The sequence below is a fragment of the Colobus angolensis genome, unplaced genomic scaffold, assembly GCF_000951035.1.
Source record: "Colobus angolensis palliatus isolate OR3802 unplaced genomic scaffold, Cang.pa_1.0 Scaffold57, whole genome shotgun sequence".
In the NCBI taxonomy this organism is placed as follows: Eukaryota; Metazoa; Chordata; class Mammalia; order Primates; family Cercopithecidae; genus Colobus; species Colobus angolensis.
Window position 1 is genome coordinate 385167 of NW_012119265.1, and position 19230 is coordinate 404396.

Here is a 19230-nt window from a genome sequence, read left to right on the forward strand (position 1 = left end):
AGAGAGAAGCTAGGTTGGGTGTGGTGGCTCACACCTGTAATCCCAGCACTTTGGGAGGCTGAGGGGAGTAGATGGATTGAGCTCAGGAGTTTGAGACCAGCCTGGGCAACATGATGAAACCCCCTCTCTACAAGAGATACCAAAATTAGCTGGGCATTGTGGTATGTACCTGTAGTCCCAGCTACTTGGGGGGCTGAAGTGGGAGGATCACTTGAGCCTGGAAGGTTGAGGCTGCAGTGAGCTGTAATCACACCATTGCCCTCCAGCCTGGGTGATAAAGGAAGATCCTGTCTCAAAAAAAAAAAAAAAAGAAAGAAAGAAAGAAAAGAAAAGAAAAAGAAAAACACCAGGAAACCTGAGAAAGAATAATGTCAGTATCTACCCTTAGGGCCCCTCCTGAGTAATGATGACTCTGGGTAATGGGCCATCTGTAACCCAGCTTCTTCCACTCACACTTGCTCCTCCTGGGAAGGTCCCAACTCAAGACAATCTGCTTTTGTACCTGGCCAAGTCATAACAATCCAAAAGGACAAACATGTCTGAGAAATATCCAGCTCACACCAACACAAGTTTGAAATCATTCCAGATTGAGGGAAGCTGCAGAGGATTTAACTCTACTTGGATAAAAGCCTCCTGGCTAGTGACTCAGACCAGACTTGAGAACCCAAATCCAAGTGCAGCCTCTCCAGGGAGCCGGGTTTTTAACAAACTATGGCTGGAGAAAAACTCCCACACCCCCTTATTGTTAGTTTGATGGAGTAAAAGAGCACATGTGCTTTAACAATGCATAGCTCCCACAAAATACAGCCTCTATTCTTTGGTCACTGAGACACATGTGTACTATAGAATGCCTTTAAATATACACACATACACATATATTTCTATATTTATTCTTCAAGTTCCTTTCATGATTAGCCTAGCCTGATTTATGCATGGGTCTTTAAGAAAATGACCATTCATTCTCTACTACTCCACAATCTGGAAGTTTAGAAGGCAGCCACATGGTAAGTGGCTGTGGTAGGCAGCCTCTAAGATGGCCCCCAGCAATCCCTACCTAGTGGGATTCATGGTCTTGTGTAATCCCTGCCCTTTTAGTAACTTGCTTTTAATCAATAAAGCAACATTGAAGGGATGTCATTTTTGTGATTATGACTTCCATCTTGCTAGCAGACTTTCTCTGGCATTAATAAAGTAAGCTGTCATGTTAGAGAGGCCCAAGTGACAAAAACTGAAGGCAACCAACCACCAGCAAGGAACCAAGGCTTTCAATCCAATGGTCCTCAAAGAACCAAATCCTGCCCATAATCATGAGTGGATCTTTCCCCAGTTAAGCCTGCAGATGAGACCACAGACCCACCAGACACTTTGACTGTGGCCTTGTGAGAGATCCTAAAGCACAGGACCCAGCTGGACCATTCCCAGGTCCCTGGACCACTGATATTAAATGTCTATTGTTTGAAGCTGCTACACTTTAGGGTAATTTATTACACAGCAATAGATAACCAATACACCAGGGAAGCATCTGATGGGTTTGGCATATTTTTAGTTTGTAGGCTTTGGAAAGAATCCTAAAAGCAGAGAGCCAGAAATAAAATAGGGACAATTGAAAATGGCAAAAATAGAGAGGGCAAATAAAAGACAATACTTAAATTCCCAATACGAAAAAGTAGCCAATTTCAGAGCTCTAACATGACCCCAGAAGGTAACCAAAGTCTTGCAGGGCAAATAGAAGAAAAAAGGAGGGAGAGAATAATCATTTTAGAAGTGATCAAAGCATACAGCATCTAAATTAATATTCTGATTAACACTCATCACATCTAGGCTGAAATTAATTTCAACTTCTTTGCTTTAAACCAGAGCACTAAGGAATTAAATATTTTAAAAGCACCATCTCTGCTGATCTGAGCAGCCAGATGTTTAAATAAGAAATTCTACAGACAAGACTTTTCTCAATGGATTCACATTTCTTAGAGCTGGTAGTAGGGTTAAACCAAACCAAATGATGTATTCCACAAGAAGGAAAAGCATCATTCCCAATGTCAGGCTGTGGCATCTCACCCTGAACTCCATACCTGTAGAGGGTATCTGTAAAGAGTATATCTATTACAGATATACTCAATGTTTTCTCACCAGTATATCTATGACCAGATGGAGCTCCTGGCTGGTTAAGTGGGACAAACATCTGTGAATTACAAATCTACCTCATTCTAATTGGGAAATACTCTTTATCTAGAGTTAGGGGTGTTTATTCAAGAGGTCCATAGTCTTCTTACATGACTGGGCCTAATACCAAGACACACAGGAATCCCAACTGAGGGTTACCATCTGCATCAGTCAGTTTCCTGTTGTTTATAACAGAATATCTGAAACTGAGTAATTTCTAAAGGAAAGGAATTTATTTCTTATAGTTCTAGAGGCTGAGAAGTCTAAGGTCAAGGGGTGAAATCTGGTGGCAGCCTTCCTGCTGGTAGGGACTCTCAGCAGAGGCCTGAGGTGGTGCAGGACATCACATGATGAGGGGGCTGAGTGTGCTAACATGTTATTTTAGGCAGGTCTCTCTTCTTATCAAGCCTCTAGTTCCCTTCCCATGATAACCCATTAATCCACTGATAGGGGCAGAGCTCTCATGATCCAATCACCTCTTAAAGACCCTACCTCTCAATACTGCCACATTGGAATGTAAGTTTCAACATGAGTTTTGGAGAAGCAAACATTCAAAAGCCATAGCCTCAACTTTCAATAACACCACCAAAAATATCTATTTAGGAAAAAAAAGGGGGGTGCTGAACTGAGTCACGGCTTTGGGTTAGTTCAGCATAAATTGCTCAAGAAAACCATGCAGCAGAGCTTCTGTACAGCACAAGTGGAAAGAGTAAGAATGAGGCTCAGAAACCACCATGTGCACCTGCCCCATCCAGGGAGAAGTGGAGAGCTGAGGTGCTGTCACAATGACCTTTGTTCTGTCAGTGATACATGCCCTCAAGCCTGTTGTCCACTCAGCCCATCCTGCTGAAACCAAAGGGAAAAAGGAATGGCAGAAGGATGGGCTGAGAATCAAACATCTGGTGAGGAGGAGGGAGGCCCATGCTATTTGGATCTGGTATAAAGCTCTCAGAAATTGCAAAGCTGTTCTTAGCACATCAGCTCAGTGGGCCTGGGCGGATGGCAGCAGGTGCAGACAGCAACACCAGGAGCAGGGGAAAGTCTGCCTTTTAAGGTTCATGTTCCCCAGCAGGCCCGTTCCCATTACAAACACTTCTCCCACCATTCTCTCATCCCCAGTGTCGTTTTACCCTAACTGTGTGTGTGACTCACATCATGAAACCGAGTTTCAATCTCATCACATACCACAGGGTATGTTTGGAAAACCTTTTGTGATTTAAGTAGATTTGTCAAATGATTTCTATTTTAAAGTACTCCTAATCCTAGTTTCATGGACATTTTATACTCAGAGAGTTATGTCTAGCCTTTAAATAACAACCTCACACATTCTTTCCAAGTTAAATTGCAGTGGCTAGCCTTGCAAATGATTTGGTGCTTTTATAAAATACTGTATTAAGTCTTAAAGATAGATTTCTGGGAGAAAAGTTTTGATATGTGTGTCCTTTTATATGTGTGGAGTTCTTCCCTCTTTTGAAAGAGAAAAATTAGAAATTATATATGTGTTTAGAGATAGATTAAAATATCACTTAAAGCAGGAGAACAGCACAAGCATAAGGGTTGAATTAAGCCATTAACCAAAGAGACTGAAAGGTGGAGACTGCCTAACAGGAAGGTATGCAACTTTCTCTAAATTCCCCCAGCCTGCACTGGCTCCAAGGAACCAACGTTAGAAGTTCCTGAGTGCTACAGGAATGTCTCCACCAAGGAAGCCATATATGCTCGTCCATCTAGTCCACAGGAAATCACCCTTGGCTCCGCTTTCTAATTCAAAGGATGCTTTTTTCCTCGCTATTTTGGCAGCCACAAGGCTGTTAGAATCAAAGGAAGTCCTTTGTCTTTTCTGGGAGATCTCCATCTATGTGGGGATGTGCATCCAAGGTGACTTTCCACTCACTGAAGCTGACCCGCAGTTACTTACCAGTGCACTGGTGCCCGTCGCCAGCATAACCAGGCAGGCAGGCACAGCTGAACGCGCTGCCTCCATGGTGAACACACCGGGCCTGTCCAGCAGGAGCACAGGTATGACTGCCGTCCTCACAGGGGTTGGGAGGTGGGGTGATCACTGAAAAGAGAAGAAGGCAAGGGCGTCCAAGAGTTTAGGCCTGCAAAGGGTGAGCCCTGCTCCTCATGGCATGATCCACAGACCAACAGCAACAGACCAGGGAATGCAGGTTCTCAGACCCTACTCCAGGGGCAATGATTCAGAATCTGGATTTTTGATAAGATTCCTAGACGGTTCGTATGCTATTAAAGTTCAAGTACTGGTATGAATTTGTGGTTAAAATTTTAAGCACAAAAACCCATCACCTAAGCAGTCCTCAATTAAAGTTTATAACACTCCAGAGCAATTGCTACACCTACACACACACACACACACACACACACACGGTTTCTCTTATCACTTCTACCCCTCCTTATCCCAGTGAATTAAAGAGTGCATTTTCTTTTTTTTGAGATGGAGTCTTACTGTGTCACCCAGACTGGAGTACAGTGGTGCGATCTCGGCTCACTGCAACCTCCAGCTGCCAGGTTCAACTGATTCTCCTGCCTCAGCCTCGTGAGTAGCTGGGATTACAGGCGCAAGGCACCACGCCCAGCTAATTTTTCTATTTTTAATAGAGATAGGGTTTCACCATGTTGGTCAGGCTGGTCTCGAACTCCTGACCTCATGATCCACCCACCTCGGCCTCCCAAAGTGCTGGGATTACAGGCGTGAGCCACCATGCCTGGCTAAAGAGTGCATTTTCTTTACTCTCATCCAGCTTTATCAATGGGATGAATTAGGATAGTTCTTTTGATCCATTCTTAGGTCTGTAGTATTTTTTGGAAATATAGAAGGGGTAATTTGTTACAGAAAGAGCTCTTTAGCCAGTCAAGCAGGACATGCATCAATGAATGATGAATCCATCTCTTCTAATTTGAAAAATACTTTAGGCTCTATCTAAAAAGTGGAGGTGTTTACTAGAGAGGTTCATCATCTTGTTACATGATTGGGCCAGAAATCCCAACTGAGGTGGGCATCGTTCAATAACTCAACACCAAAAATATCAATTTAGGGAAAAAGAGTGAAAATAAACAGGGCTGAAACTGAGCAATAGCTTTGAGAGATTTTGTTTTGTTTGTTCATTTGAGACAGTCTCACTCTATTACCTAGGGTGAAGTGTACTGGCATGCTCTCAGTTCACTGCAACCTCTGCCTCCTGCGTTCAAGCAATCCTCCTGTCTTAGCCTCCTGAGTAGCTGGGACTACAGGCTTGTGCCACTACACCTGGCTAATGTTCTGTATTGTTTGTAAAGATGGGGTTTTGCCATGTTGCCCAGGGTGGTCTTGAACTTCTGAACTCAAGCGATCCACCTGCCTCAGCCTTCCAAAGTGCTGGTATTACAGGTGTGAGCCACTACGTCCAGCCCAGCTTTGGGTTATTTTAATGTAAACTGTCTTCTTAAGAAAACCATATAGCAGAGCCTCTGAATAGCAGAAGTCAAAACATTGATCAAGAGCAAGATTAAAGAGCACCATGTTGGCCACACAAGAAAATGATTTTGGAACTCACAGATGCAAGTATGCCGGTCATCTGCAAACTCATAACCACTCCGGCACTCACACCTGTAGGTTCCAGGCAAGTTGATACACACGGAGTTGGGGCCACAGCGATGAAAGCCAGTTGCACATTCATTTTCATCTAAGAAGAAATGAGAACAGAAAAACTCTGCTTAATTCAAGGGTCCCAGAAGTGGAGGGTCTAAAAACTCAATGTTTTCTCACCAGTATGATGCTTCAATGGGACAAATGGTTGGCAGATGTAGAATTCTTAAAAATCAGATAAAAATGCATGTTGCAGATAACCAAAAATAGTAAAAATTTCATGCCATTCAAGTAAACACCACAGGAAGATAAATTTTTAAGTGAATATTCTAAGACTTAACTGTTTTAAAAATAATGGATACTTGGAAGAAAACCAACAATTTCTTTTTAATATCAAAAACTTTCTACCGTTGCCTTTTGGGGATATAAGAAACACAATGTCTGTCTAAAATTTAAAGAAAACCAGAAAGTCTAAGAACTACTTATTACAGGCTCAAAATTACAAAACTTAACTCAAAACATCCAGGAATTGCAACAGATGTTTTCTTTTCACAGCCCCAGTGCAAAATCCACTCCACTCCAAACCATCTTTTCAAACCTAAACAGCTAGCTTTAATTTTTAAATAACTATATTCAGATTAGCTGCTAAAATCATTGACAATGGAGGTTGTCAAGGTGACAGATACTTGTCTTCTACAGATATAATGCTCGGAGGGCAGAGGAAGAACAAGGGCTACAAGAAGGAGACACGAGAACATAGCTCTTACCCACACAGTTCCGTCCATCTCCCTGGTACCCAGAGGCGCACTCACAGGTGTAATCTACACCTGTCCCTGGATGGCACCGTGCTGTTGTGTCACACATGTGGCTCCCATCATAGCAAGGATTCACCGGAGTGGGGTCTGAATCCTCTGCTTGAGTAGAGGGGACATAAAAGTACAATCTGGCGATTGGTAAGAGAATGTCACAGATAGAGATAGAAGAGTCCTCGGAACTGACTGCATGTCTGTGTTTTGTGACACACCTGGAGACCTTACTCAACTATCCATATCCGAAGCTAGGGATTTTCTGCACTTCAGTTTTAAACTCCAGCATGGCTTCCTATTGCCTACCCTACAGACAACTAGTACCTTTACTTGCTTTCAGTAGTTTTGCATCCAGGGAATAAAAACACCCAACACATCTGTTTAAAAGTGCTTTTGCTCTTATTTCCTGTGATTCTTGGGATAATTCTGTGTGGTGAGCTGTTATCCCCGTTATGGGTCATTTTCACAGATAAGGAAATTGAGACATGGGAAAAATTGCCCAAGCTCACAAAGTCAGGAAGTGGCACAGCAAGGACTCAGACTCCAACTTCCCGGTTCTAAATCTCTCGATCTCTTACTAAAATTCCCAATTTTTATGGGTAAATCCAATTAATTAAAAAAAATCTTGCTGTTTAAAGATTCCTAAGACTAAATGGGAATGACTTACCCATTATTTACTCTTCAGGTGTAGCCTTACCAAGGATCCATCTACTCACTAGGTAGCGATTACTTAACAACTGAAACCTTCCCTAGAGAAGTCTATTTTGGCTGAGCATGGTGGCTCATGCCTGTAATCCCAGAACTTTGGGAGGCTGAGGTAGGAGGATCGTTTGAGGCCGGGAGTTCAAGCCCAGCCTGGGCAATATGCCAAGACCTTATCTCTACTAAAAAAAGAAAGAAAATTAGCCAAGCATGGTGGCCCATGCTTGTAGTCCCAGCTACTCCAGAGGGTGAGGCAGGAGGATGACTTGAGCCCAGGAGCTTAAACTTGCAGTGAACCATGATTGTGCCACTGCACTCCAGCCTAGGTGACAGAACAAGACCGCATCCTAAAAAGATATATTTATTTCTACATAATAGTCAATGCTCATTGAGCATTTATGTGTGAGGCACTGTTCTAAACAGATAGAAGAATGCCTGATTACATCCTCCTAACTACATGGTGAGGAAAATATTATCTCCACTTCTGCTGCATCACAGAGAGGCCAAATAACCTGCCCAGCGTAACACCATCAGAAGAGGTGGATGGAGCTGGAATAAAAGTCTAGCAATCTGGCTCCATAGCCCATGCTTTCCATCGCTTTGCTGCAACCCTTGCTGAAGGAACTTCATGAAGTTATCTAGTCTACCAATGACATAGAGGTATTGGAAGGAGTGTCAGATGCTCAGGTAGAATGAATCTATCAACTCGAGCACTTCTGTGTACTTCCAATTCTGCCATGTAAAATGGAAATAAGAATATGTACATCTGCCAATCCTGCTAAAGAAAATTAAGAAAACCCAACAGAATATATTTGAAAGGCAATTCCCCATTGGCAGGTCTACCCAGTCTACTGACTGCATTCCTTCTGCCTTCTCAGTGGGGCCACTGTTCATCATTATTTGAGGCTCTAGCTCAATCTCAGTCCCTAGAATTAACTCTAATCTTAGACTCAAAAAATTTCCAGAGCCCCAGCTAAGCCTGTCAGGTTCTACATTGAGCCATCTCTGCTACGAAGGGGGCTCCATCTAAGTTGTAATAACTCAGGCTTCTGCCTCATACTTCTGTGCCTGAGGCCCTGTCTTGATAGCCAGCTTAGCATTCTCTGAGTCCTGTGCTGCTTGCCAGTTCTCACTACCCCCAGACACCAGTATCATGGCATCTGTAGGCAGACTCTGGCAGTACCACCCATTTTACCACCTCCTCCTGGATTCTCTATCATTTCACTCTGTCTGACCCATGTCTCCCTACTTTGTACAGAATCTTCTATTAAAATGGAGAAACAACAACAGGAGAGAATCAGGTTCTTGTCTTATACTGAGCCTTCAGTGAGGACATGACCCTGTTGTTCTCCACTGTAACAGATGCTGACTCAGGAACCTGGTCTATACTCTCAACTCGGCAACCACAACCCTACTGCTATTGGGGGAGACTTGCCCAAAGTGACTCCTAATCTAGATCCCAAGTGCTGACTGCTGCAGCCAACAACCTCTTAGACTGGACTCACTCCCAGTCCTTCAGAGTGTCTGGCATTCTTCCCAGTGCCTGCCCTACTGCCCATGCTATGGCTCTTCCAAGTGCCCTCTCATAGCCTGCTGTGAGCTGGGATGCCTTGGCTGAGACAGCCTTGTTTTCTGGCAAACTCTTTCCATCCCACTTTATAAGAAACACCACAGTGCATTCTTGGAGTGGAATATTCCCATATTATTGATTCCTGCATTATTGGCTGAAAATAAGGAGGGCTATGGATTTATCCTCAGTTCACCACAATGTTGTTGGCTGGAGTAACAGAATCTTTGCCAAAACAAAGAACCAACAAAAAATTCTAGCACTTTTTAAACCTGATGAACTATGTAAGCATAAGCCTAGCTCCCTGAAGCATGCAGACATCCTTGGAAGTCTGTTCCTCTGGATCTCTTGGCTGACAGGAAGGAGGCACTATGATGGGGTTATGGTTGCCGAATTAACTTGAGCATAGACCAGGTTCCTGAGTCAGTCCTCAACAGGTTATAACTGAGGACAAGGTCATGTCCTCATCCATGAGGACCCAATGTAAGACAAGAACGTGATTCTCCCCCATCATTGTTTTTTCATTTTAGGCAGATTCTGTACAAAATGCCTGGCATACCCCACCAAAGCAGGAAGTAATCGTCAACATGTTTTAATTTATAGATACTAATGCTTAGCCTTCTTATTCAGTACTTTCCAGCATCAAAATTTCACCAAGGCACATTCCAGCAAAGATTAGTGAGTTCACATGGACGTCAAGAGCTTACCACCCTGTTAGGCATTACAAGAAAAAAACAAAAACAAAAACTCAGCTCAAAAGTTGACTTGCAAACTTGGATGGGCTATATTATCCTATCTAAAATTGAGAAGAAAGTGTCCCTAATTTCTCAATACTGATTTAAAACGTATGTCACTGACAGGATTAGTTCCCTAATTTGCAATCCCCAGTGCAGAATGAAAACGTGGAGCCCATGGTTCAAAGTAAAGCATTAAACCAAGCATGGTGCTCTTCTGAGCACGGGGCCCCATTCGCTGAACTTGGCTTCCCAAAACATTTTTAAAATACATTTCTAAAACCATTTCACGACTCCTTCTCTATGACTTGTAAGCTTTTCTCCTATTATAGTAAGTAAAGAACAGCAATATCCTTCTTAAGACATTTTCTATTTCACCCTCTTAAACTGCTCGACTCTCCAGCAGAGGATCTGGAACTAATTTACTCATTTAATCAAGGGGAAGAGCGGTTTTCCTTAAAGGAACAGTCCGTTCAGCTTCACTGCACGGCCCTCTGCCCAGAGCCTCCTCAACTTGCCAAAATGACCATTGAAGTGGAAGGACAGGAAGGATTTTTGGATCCTGTTTTATGACCCCACAAAACGACAAAAAAAAAAAAAAACAAAAACAGCTAACTCACACTTAAAACTTAAAGCTCAATTCGTGGGGGAGGGGGGGTGGCACTGCTGGTTGGGAAGTCAACAAGGGACAGAGGCTAGATTACTCACTGGGAAAGACACCCCAGTTCTGCATCCTTGCCCTGGGAAATCGTGCCACACCCACATCAGGTGTGGACAGCTGTGCTGTTTCCCATGAATTCCAACCAGATGATAGTTCCCTCTGGAAAAAGTGAGCAGTTCTTAGGAAGATACTGCTATGCACCAAGAGGGGAAAGAAAAAACTTGTCTGTTAGTGTTTCTTTTTTGTTGTTTTTCTTTTTTCCCTCCTATTCAGGTAGAATGAACAGTACTGCTGTGGGGGGATGAAGTAGGGTTCAAACACAAAGGGTTTAAAAGACACACATTGCCTCTTTTAAAGTTTGGTCTAAATTATGAGGCAGTCATGAGGCCAGTGTGGAATATCAGAGCCATGAGGGGTAAGGGTGTGCATACTGGAGCCAGTGCCCTTGAGTCCCAGCTCACCACTTACTATGACCAGGCAAATTACTTCATTTCTATACCTCAGTCTCATTATCTGTAAAATGGGATAACAACCCCTCCCCCACCCCACCATTGGGTAGAGGTCGCTGTGGGGATTAAATGAGTTAATTCATGTAAGGTGCTTAGAACAGTACTTGGCACCAAGTAAACCATCCTTTGGTATTATTTGACTGGGGTGATAGGGAAAATCAAAAAATTCTAAAGAAAATAAGCAACTTGAGGCCAGGCGCGGTGGCTCAAGCCTGTAATCCCAGCACTTTGGGAGGCCGAGGCGGGCGGATCACGAGGTCAGGAGATGGAGACCATCCTGGCTAACATGGTGAAACCCCGTCTCTACTAAAAAAATACAAAAAACTAGCCGGGCGAGGTGGCGGGCGCCTGTAGTCCCAGCTACTTGGGAGGCTGAGGCAGGAGAATGGCGTAAACCTGGGAGGTGGAGCTTGCAGTGAGCTGAGATCCGGCCACTGCACTCCAGCCTGGGTGACAGAGCGAGACTCCGTCTCAAAAAAAAAAAAAAAAAAAAAAAAAAAAAAAAAAAAAAAAAAAAAAAAGAAAATAAGCAACTTGGTACCTGCCAGTTTGCTTTCTCTGATCCTTTCTTACTCTCATTTGGTGTGTCTTCTAGGAAAAATACACCCAGAGATACATCTTTTTCCTAAATGGTTCCAGAATCTGAATGGGACTCCATAGCCTGGGAGATTATTTCACGAACGGTTGCTTTTGCAGATCAGATGCCTACACCCAACACAGGGCTGACCTGGACATTTAAAGGTAAAGACCATTCTCCCCAGTAGTTTTGTTTAAATCGCTCATTGAGAAATCTAGTACAGCAATCTTTCCCTTTCTAATTTACATGTTCCTCTAAAATCAACTCACATTTTCACGTGTTCATTTGCTACCTTACAGTCCCATCTCTGGGCACCCAGTGCCTACATTCCCAACCAAGTTTCTTAAAACCAATCAACCAAACCACCTCGGGATTCTCATTACAAGTCACTTCTGCATCCTAGAAAAGAGTCCCATCCTGATACCTTAATCTTGTCATATTGCTGAAGCAACGCTTCTTTATTGAGCCTGCTGAGGCTTAAGGAACCCTCAGCTCCAGTAACAAAGCACAGAACTGTGCATCACTTACAGATTCACCTCGCTGAGGAGCTAACTCTGGGCTCAACAGTTTCAATACAGTGGCTGTGAGTGAAGATGGTTTTTTTCTCCTTGTGCGGCTCTCACATTCCAGGGGAAAACATGACCTGGTTTTCAAAACTAAATGTCCCCTTGATCTGACAAAGCCACTCCCTATCTGTAGAGTTCCCTGACTTCACAAGCTCATCCTCTGGCTTGCTGGAAACATTTTTTAATAATTAAGACCTTGCTTTTTAGGATGGTTTTACATTTAGAGAAAAATGGAGCAGGAAGTACAGAGCTCCCATATCCCCCCCACCCACAATGTGCAGTTTCCCCTCTTATTAACATTGTGCATTAGTGTGGTGCATTTGTTATCCCCGATCAATATTGATACATTATTAACTAATGCCCATAGTCTGCAGTAGGGCTCTCTTGGTGTTAGACAGTTCTATAGACTGACAAACGCATAACGGCCTATATCCAACATAACAGTATCATACAGAATAGTTTCACTGCCCTAAAAATCCCGTGTTCCACCTATGCATCCTTCTCCTCCTCCCTCCTGAACCACTGGCAAGCACTGACCTTTTTACTGTCTCTGTAGTGTAACCTTTTCCAAAATGTCACAGTTAGAATGATTCTGTATGTAGCCTTTTCAGACTAGCTGCTTTCACAGAGCAACATGCTTTTAAGTTTCCTGCATGTCTTTCTGTGGCATGATATGCCTAGAACATTTTAAAATCCGTCTTCACAGGTGAGGCTAATGGTCATTGAAATTTGAGAACCACTGCTTATTTTGAGACAGATCTTGTTATGTGGCCAACACTGGTCTCAAACTCCTGGGCTCAGGTGATCCTCCCACCTCAGCCTCCAGAGTAGCTGAGATTACAGGTGCAAGCCACTGTGCCCGATGAGAATGGTTTTAGAGTTTTGTTTCTAATACTGTTTGCTTCTATTTTTATTTTTTGAAGCGGAGTCTCACTCTCTCGCACAGGCTGGAATGAAGTGGCACAATCCCGGCTCACTGCAACCTCCGCCTCCTGGGTTCAAGCAATTCTCCTGTTTCAGCCTCCTGAGTAGCTCGGACTACAGGCACACGCCACCACACCTGGCTAATTTTTTTGTGTGTATATATTTATATATTTGTTATTTTCTTTTGTAGAGACAGCGTTTCACCATGTTGGCCAGGCTGGTCTTGAACGCCTGACCTCAGGTGATCCACCCACCTCAGTCTCCAAAAGTGCTGGGATTACAGGCATAAGCCACCATGCCCGGCCTTCAATTGAGATGTAATTCATATACCATACAATTCATCCATTTAAAGTACATAATTAAACAATTTAGTATATTCAGTGTTATACAACCATCACCCCCAAAATTAACCCTGTACCCTTTAGCTATTAACTCCCTATTCCCTCATTATCTCTTAGCCCTGGGCAACCACAAAAATGCTTTCTATGTATGTAGATTTGCCTATTTTGGATATTTTACATAAATGTAACCATTTAGTGTGCTGTCCTTTGTCACTGGCTACCTTCACTTAAGGTTTCCAGAGTTCATCCATGTTGTTGCACATATCCGTACTTCATTCCTTTTTATGGCTGAATAATATTCCAGTATATGAATATATTTTTTGATGTCCATTCATCAACTGATGGACATGTTTACCTTTTGGCTATTATGAATAATGCCACTATGAATATACACAAATCAGTTTTTGTAGGGACCTACGTTATCATTTCTTTTGGGTATACAGGGAGGAGTAGAATTGCTCCATTAAATGGCAACATCGTGTTTCACTTTGAGAAACTGCTATTTTCTGTTTTTCACAGTAGCCGCGTCATTTTATAATCACACCAGCAACGTATGAGGGTTCCGAGTTTTCCACGTTCTAGCCGACGCTTATTACCCATTTTTTGATTATACTCAACTACATGAGGTAAAGTAGTATCTCATTGTGGTTTTGATTTGCATTTCCCTGATGACTAATGATGCTGAGCATCTTCACACATGCCCATTGGGTATCTGTATATCTTTCTGGAGAAAGGTCATTGCAGATCCTTTGCCCATCTTTCAGTTAGCTTGTCTCCGAGTTGTAAGAGAGTGCTTCATGTACTCTAGAACAAGTCTTATTAAAAACATGATTTAAAATATTGTCTTCCCATTCTATGGGTTGTGTTTTCACTTTGTTAATAATATCCTTTGAAGCACAATTTTTTTTTTTGAGATGGGGTCTCGCTCTGTCACCCAGGCTGGAGTGCAGTAGTGTGATCTCCACTCACTGCAAGCTCCGCCTCCCAGGTTCAAGCCATTCTCCTGCCTTAGCCTCCAGAGTAGCTGGGACTACAGGCACCCACCACCATGCCCAGCTAATTTTTGTATTTTTAGTCGAGACAAGGTTTCACTGTGTTAGCCGGGATGGTCCCCATCTCCTGACCTCATGATCCGCCCACCTCGGCCTCCCAAAGTGCTGGGATTACAGGCATGAGCCACTAAGCCCGGCCTGAAGCATAAACTTTTAAAATTTTGATGACACCCAGTTTATTTTACTGTTGCTTGTGCTTTTAGTGTCATACCTAAGAAACCATTACCGAATTCAAAGTCGCAAAAATTTACCCCCATGTTTTTTTCTAAAAGTTTTAGCTCTTACACTTAGGTCTGTTGGCCCATTCTGAGTTGATTTTTGGATATGCTGTGAGGTCAAGGGTTCAACTTCATTCTTTTGTATGTGGTCACTCAGTAGTCCCAGCACCATAGTTAACAGTTTAAAAGGCTATTCTTTCTCCATTGACTTGTTTTGGCACTGTTGAAAAAGCAATCAACTTTTTTTTTTTTTTTTTTTTTTTTGAGACGGAGTCTTGCTCTGTCGCCCAGGCTGGAGTGCAGTGGCCGGATCTCAGCTCACTGCAACCTCCACCTCCCGGGTTCACACCATTCTCCCGCCTCAGCCTCCTGAGTAGCTGGGACCACAGGCGCCCGCCACCTCGCCCGGCTAATTTTTTGTATTTTTAGTAGAGACGGGGTTTCACCGTGTTAGCCAGGATGGTCTCGATCTCCTGACCTCGTGATCAAAGTGCTGGGATTACAGGCTTGAGCCACCGCGCCCGGCTGCAATCAACTTTTAATGTGAGTGTCTATTTCTGGGTTCCCACTTCTATTCCCTTGATCTGTATGTGTATTCTTATACCAGGACCACATTGTCTTGATTATTCTACATTTCGAGTTTGAGAAATATGAGTCTGACTTTATGCTTCTTTTCCGAGATTGTTTTGGCTATTCTGGGTTCTTTGAATTTCCATATAAATTCTAGAATCAGCTTGCCAATTTCTGCAAAGAGCCAGCTGAGATTCTCATAGGGTTTATGTTGAATCAATAAATCAATTCGGGAAGTATTCACATCTTAACCATATTAAGTCTTCCAATCCATGAATATGGAACGGTCTTCCCATTTAACTGGGTCTTAACTTTTTTTCCAAAAAATGTTTTGTGGGATGCAATGTACAAGTACTGCACTTCTTAAAACTTTATCTCTTTTTGAAACAATTTCTTAATCTTCAGTTTGCTCATTGCTACTATAAATACAATTAATTTGGTGTACTGATCTTGCATATCCTGTAACATTGCTGAACTTGTTCTTTAGTTCTAATAGTTTTTTAGTGAATTCCTGAGATTTTCTACATAAAATGTCATCTGAAACTAATTTAACTTTGTCCTTTCCAATTTAGATGGCTTTTATTTCGTGTTCTTGCCTAATCGCCCTGGCTAGAACTTCTAGTACTGAATTGAATAAAAGTGGCAAGAGCAGACATCATCCTCGTCTTGTTCCTAAGCTTCAAGGAAAAGCATCCCGTCTCTCACCATTAACTATAATGTTCTGGGGATCGTGGAGGGTGAGGTTATACATCAAGTTCTATGATGTTTTGTTTTTCCAGGTACTAGCTCTTTGCCCCACCTTGGTTTTGGATGAAATTCTCCTCATCTGTTTTAGCTAAAATGTCACTTACGTGGGGATATCTCTCCTCAATCTTCAAACTAGACTCATAGTGCCCTGCACTTATCACACTTGTAACAAATACTTGTCAGCATTGCTCTCCCTAATTCCAGTCCACCTTGTTCACAGGTATATTCCTGACTGGCACACACAGTTGGATATTGCTCTAAACCAGACTCACGTACCATGCTCTATTTCCTGACTTTGACAGGGACGCTGTTCCCTGCCCTAAAACTCTTTTCTGCCTGTTTCCAACTCAAGGGCAAGGATCTGTTCTATTCATCCTTATACCTAGCACCTAACACAGCCTGGTAGGTAACCCTTAGTAACCTCTGTGAATCATTCTAACTCTACTTAAAAGGATGTCATTTTTACCCAACAACAAAAAAAGGAAACCTTACCTTCAACCGGGCCAATCTGATTGGTCACAGCAAATCTAAGCACTCTTTCTTCATCATTATACAAGGCAAAGACTCGGTCCACGCTCAGCTGCTGGGTGTTAGGGAAGGCCGGGCGTCTGGGGGCGTGCCTGCACACCTGGTAAGTGATGTTCTGGTGGATGCGGGAGGACCATGTTTGGTTGATTGCACCAAAAGTCAGAGAGTAGTCTCTGGAACTTGTAGAGGTCACAGCTGCAATGAACGCATTGGTAATTTTTTTTAAATATTAAATAAAGAGATTTTCATGTGGGGTGGATTTTTCTGCACCATTTTTCATCTAATTCTTGAAGTGTGTTCCCTTGGGAACTTCCTGAGTTTATATGAAAAAATTTGCAAGGAAATCCCAAAAACCTGAGTGGATGCAAAGCCCCAGTGCTGAGGGGGAGAAGGCACTACAGTTGTCAGTGTTATTATATGCAAAGAATAAGTATTACTGAGTGCCAGCCATGCCAATGGTGCTCTATACATACTGCCTCGTTTCTTCCTCACAACAGCGTGGTGAGGTGGGCACTGAATCGTGCGATCAGAGGCTCACAGAGGTTAAGTAGCCTAAGATGCAACGCCGCTACATGGTAAACTGAAAATGAAACTCACACTGGTTTGACTCTACACCCTAAATTTTAAACCAATCCATCCTCTACATTGCACAGAAGTGACGACTTCCAACACCTCGTACTTCAGTAAATCTGAAGGATTCCAGAGAAAGGAAAGGATTGTCTCTCACAATCTGAGTCTAGGAGTCAAGCCCAGGTCAGTAATCCGGACACTGACCATTTTGTTCACAGCCCAGGTCTCTGCTTCCCATTGTCTTCCCTACATCTCCTGCTAGGCTGCCAGCTCTCGGCATAGGAGCAGCAGGGGTTAGAGGAAAGGCACAACTCAGTCTGGATTGCCGTGCTGCACAACAGCAACTGTGATGCAGGCCGCATCCTGTATGCAGGTAGTATTTTCACAGAACACATCACGCTTCACACACATTACTGATCATGTCACATAGAAAAAGCATTTTTAGTTCCATGCTAAAGATGAGAAAATACATTCTCAGATATTAAGGGGCCTTTCCCTACAGATATTAAATGGCAAATCCAGGATATAAGTTATCTTTTCACTCCAAATCTAGCATTAGTTTTATAATAAATTACAGCATCTGTGTTTTTCGTTTTGTTTTTGAGGTGGAGTCTCACTCTGTCACCCAGGCTGGAGTACAGTGGTGCAAGCTCAGCTTATTGCAACCTCAACTTCCTGGGTTCAGGCAATTCTCCTGCCCCAGCCTCCCAAGTAGCTGGGATCACAGGAGCCCGCCACCACACCCAGCTAATTTTTGTATTTTTAGTAGAGACAGGTTTTCGCCATGTTGGCCAGGCTGGTCTCAAACTCCTGACCTCAGGTGATCCACCTGCCTCAGCCTCCTAAAGTGCTGGGATTACAGGCATGAGCCACTGCACCTGGCCTCTGATTTTTAAAGCAACCTGAACTCATCAGCTGAAACAAGTTGAGACAAATTCCAATAATCAGTATTTTTCCATGTTGCAGAAAGTAGGATGGTTAAAAACTGTATATAATCATACCATCCCTACCCACCCCATGGCCAATGTTGCTATTGATTTTATTATTTGAAAGTACTAGGTAGGGATATAGATATTGTGTATAGCAGCCAGCATTCTGCTCACTTACACATTTTCTTATAACAATAAGAGTAATAACATAGAGCTCATTTTTTGTTCCATGCACTGTTCTAGGACATGGCATGTAAGTCATTTAAGCCTTGTATCTATCTTGTAAGATGGGCATAATCCCCGTTTTACAGATGTGAAGACTGGATTATACATACTGGAGTCTGAGTAGTGGTACAGCTCCTTGTAGGGAGAGATGTGGGCTGTGAAATTTGCTGGGATGTAAGGCACCTGGCCTTGAATGTTGGTCTTAATGCTCAGATAGTTCTCTGGGTCAAGTCCCTCAGCAGTTTGAGTGATATGAACCCTCTCCTCTCCCGGGTAGAATGTAACTTCCATGTCATGGGTAAAGGCAGCACCTGGAGATGAAAAACATTCAGCATAGGGATGAAAAGAGGTCTTGCTTAAACAGTTACCAATACATATCGCCCCCTCCCAATTTCTACTGCTGTTGGAGATCGTGCCTAAGGAGATTATCTGATACTGAGAGTAAACACTATCAGCTGTTGATTCCCTAAGTTCCCAGACTTTTCCATTGAAGAATATGGTTTCATCCTGCCTTACCTCACCCAGCTTCTCTTTGAACAAGCTTGTAGTCTGTGAGAAATACTCTTGGGAACGTCCTTGACTTTTCTCTAAGGTTGCTAGACTTAGCAAAAAAACATATAAGCCTAACAACAACAACAACAAAAAAAACCACCCAAGACATTCAGGGTTTTTTGTTTGAATTTCAGATAAGTATGTCTCATGCAATATGTGGATGTGGGGGATATTTATACTAGAAAATTGTTTCTCTGAAATAGAAATTTAGCAAGGTGTGCCCTATTTTATCTACTTTTGACACAAGGGCTTTATTCAAATTTTGATTAAATGCAAGAACCTATAAACAGCTACTGAGCTCTGCAGTTAAAGATGGGGGAAGAACTTCTCACAAAACTATTTTTCATGCAATAAAGATAAAATCACTAGGAAACAAGTTTTCAGGTGGGAAGGTGAGAATCCAAAAAGTATCTTCTAAATCCTTGTTGTCAATGGGTGGCCTTTCCAGCAGCACTGGTACCTCCTAGGAGCTTGGTAGAAAAGCAAAATCCCCCACCCCAGGCCTGCTGAACCATAATTCACATTTTGACAAGACCTCCAGGTGATGTGTGCAGGTGCAGGTCTGGGGCGCACCAGCCTATACTATTATAAGTTGCAGAGCTGGGAGAAGGGCACCCCTTCACCATGAAGTAAAATCATCCCCAAGTACCATTTTTGCATTTGACAGATCTGTGCATAATTTTAAAAGCCTGACAAATATGCT

General features: G+C 42.8%; 1 protein-coding gene across 1 annotated transcript in view; it reads right to left on the reverse strand.

Moving 5' to 3' along the window:
- The window catches only part of NID2 (nidogen 2 (osteonidogen)), a 64523-nt gene that overhangs the window by 18935 nt on the left and 26358 nt on the right, over positions 1–19230 (reverse strand). The window contains exons 8-12 of the mRNA XM_011961796.1: positions 18086–18286; positions 16216–16446; positions 6517–6660; positions 5718–5846; positions 4082–4225 (exon numbers count right to left, since the gene is read on the reverse strand). Coding sequence (XP_011817186.1) covers positions 4082–4225; positions 5718–5846; positions 6517–6660; positions 16216–16446; positions 18086–18286 — 849 coding nt within the window. The remainder of the gene's footprint in view (positions 1–4081; positions 4226–5717; positions 5847–6516; positions 6661–16215; positions 16447–18085; positions 18287–19230) is intronic.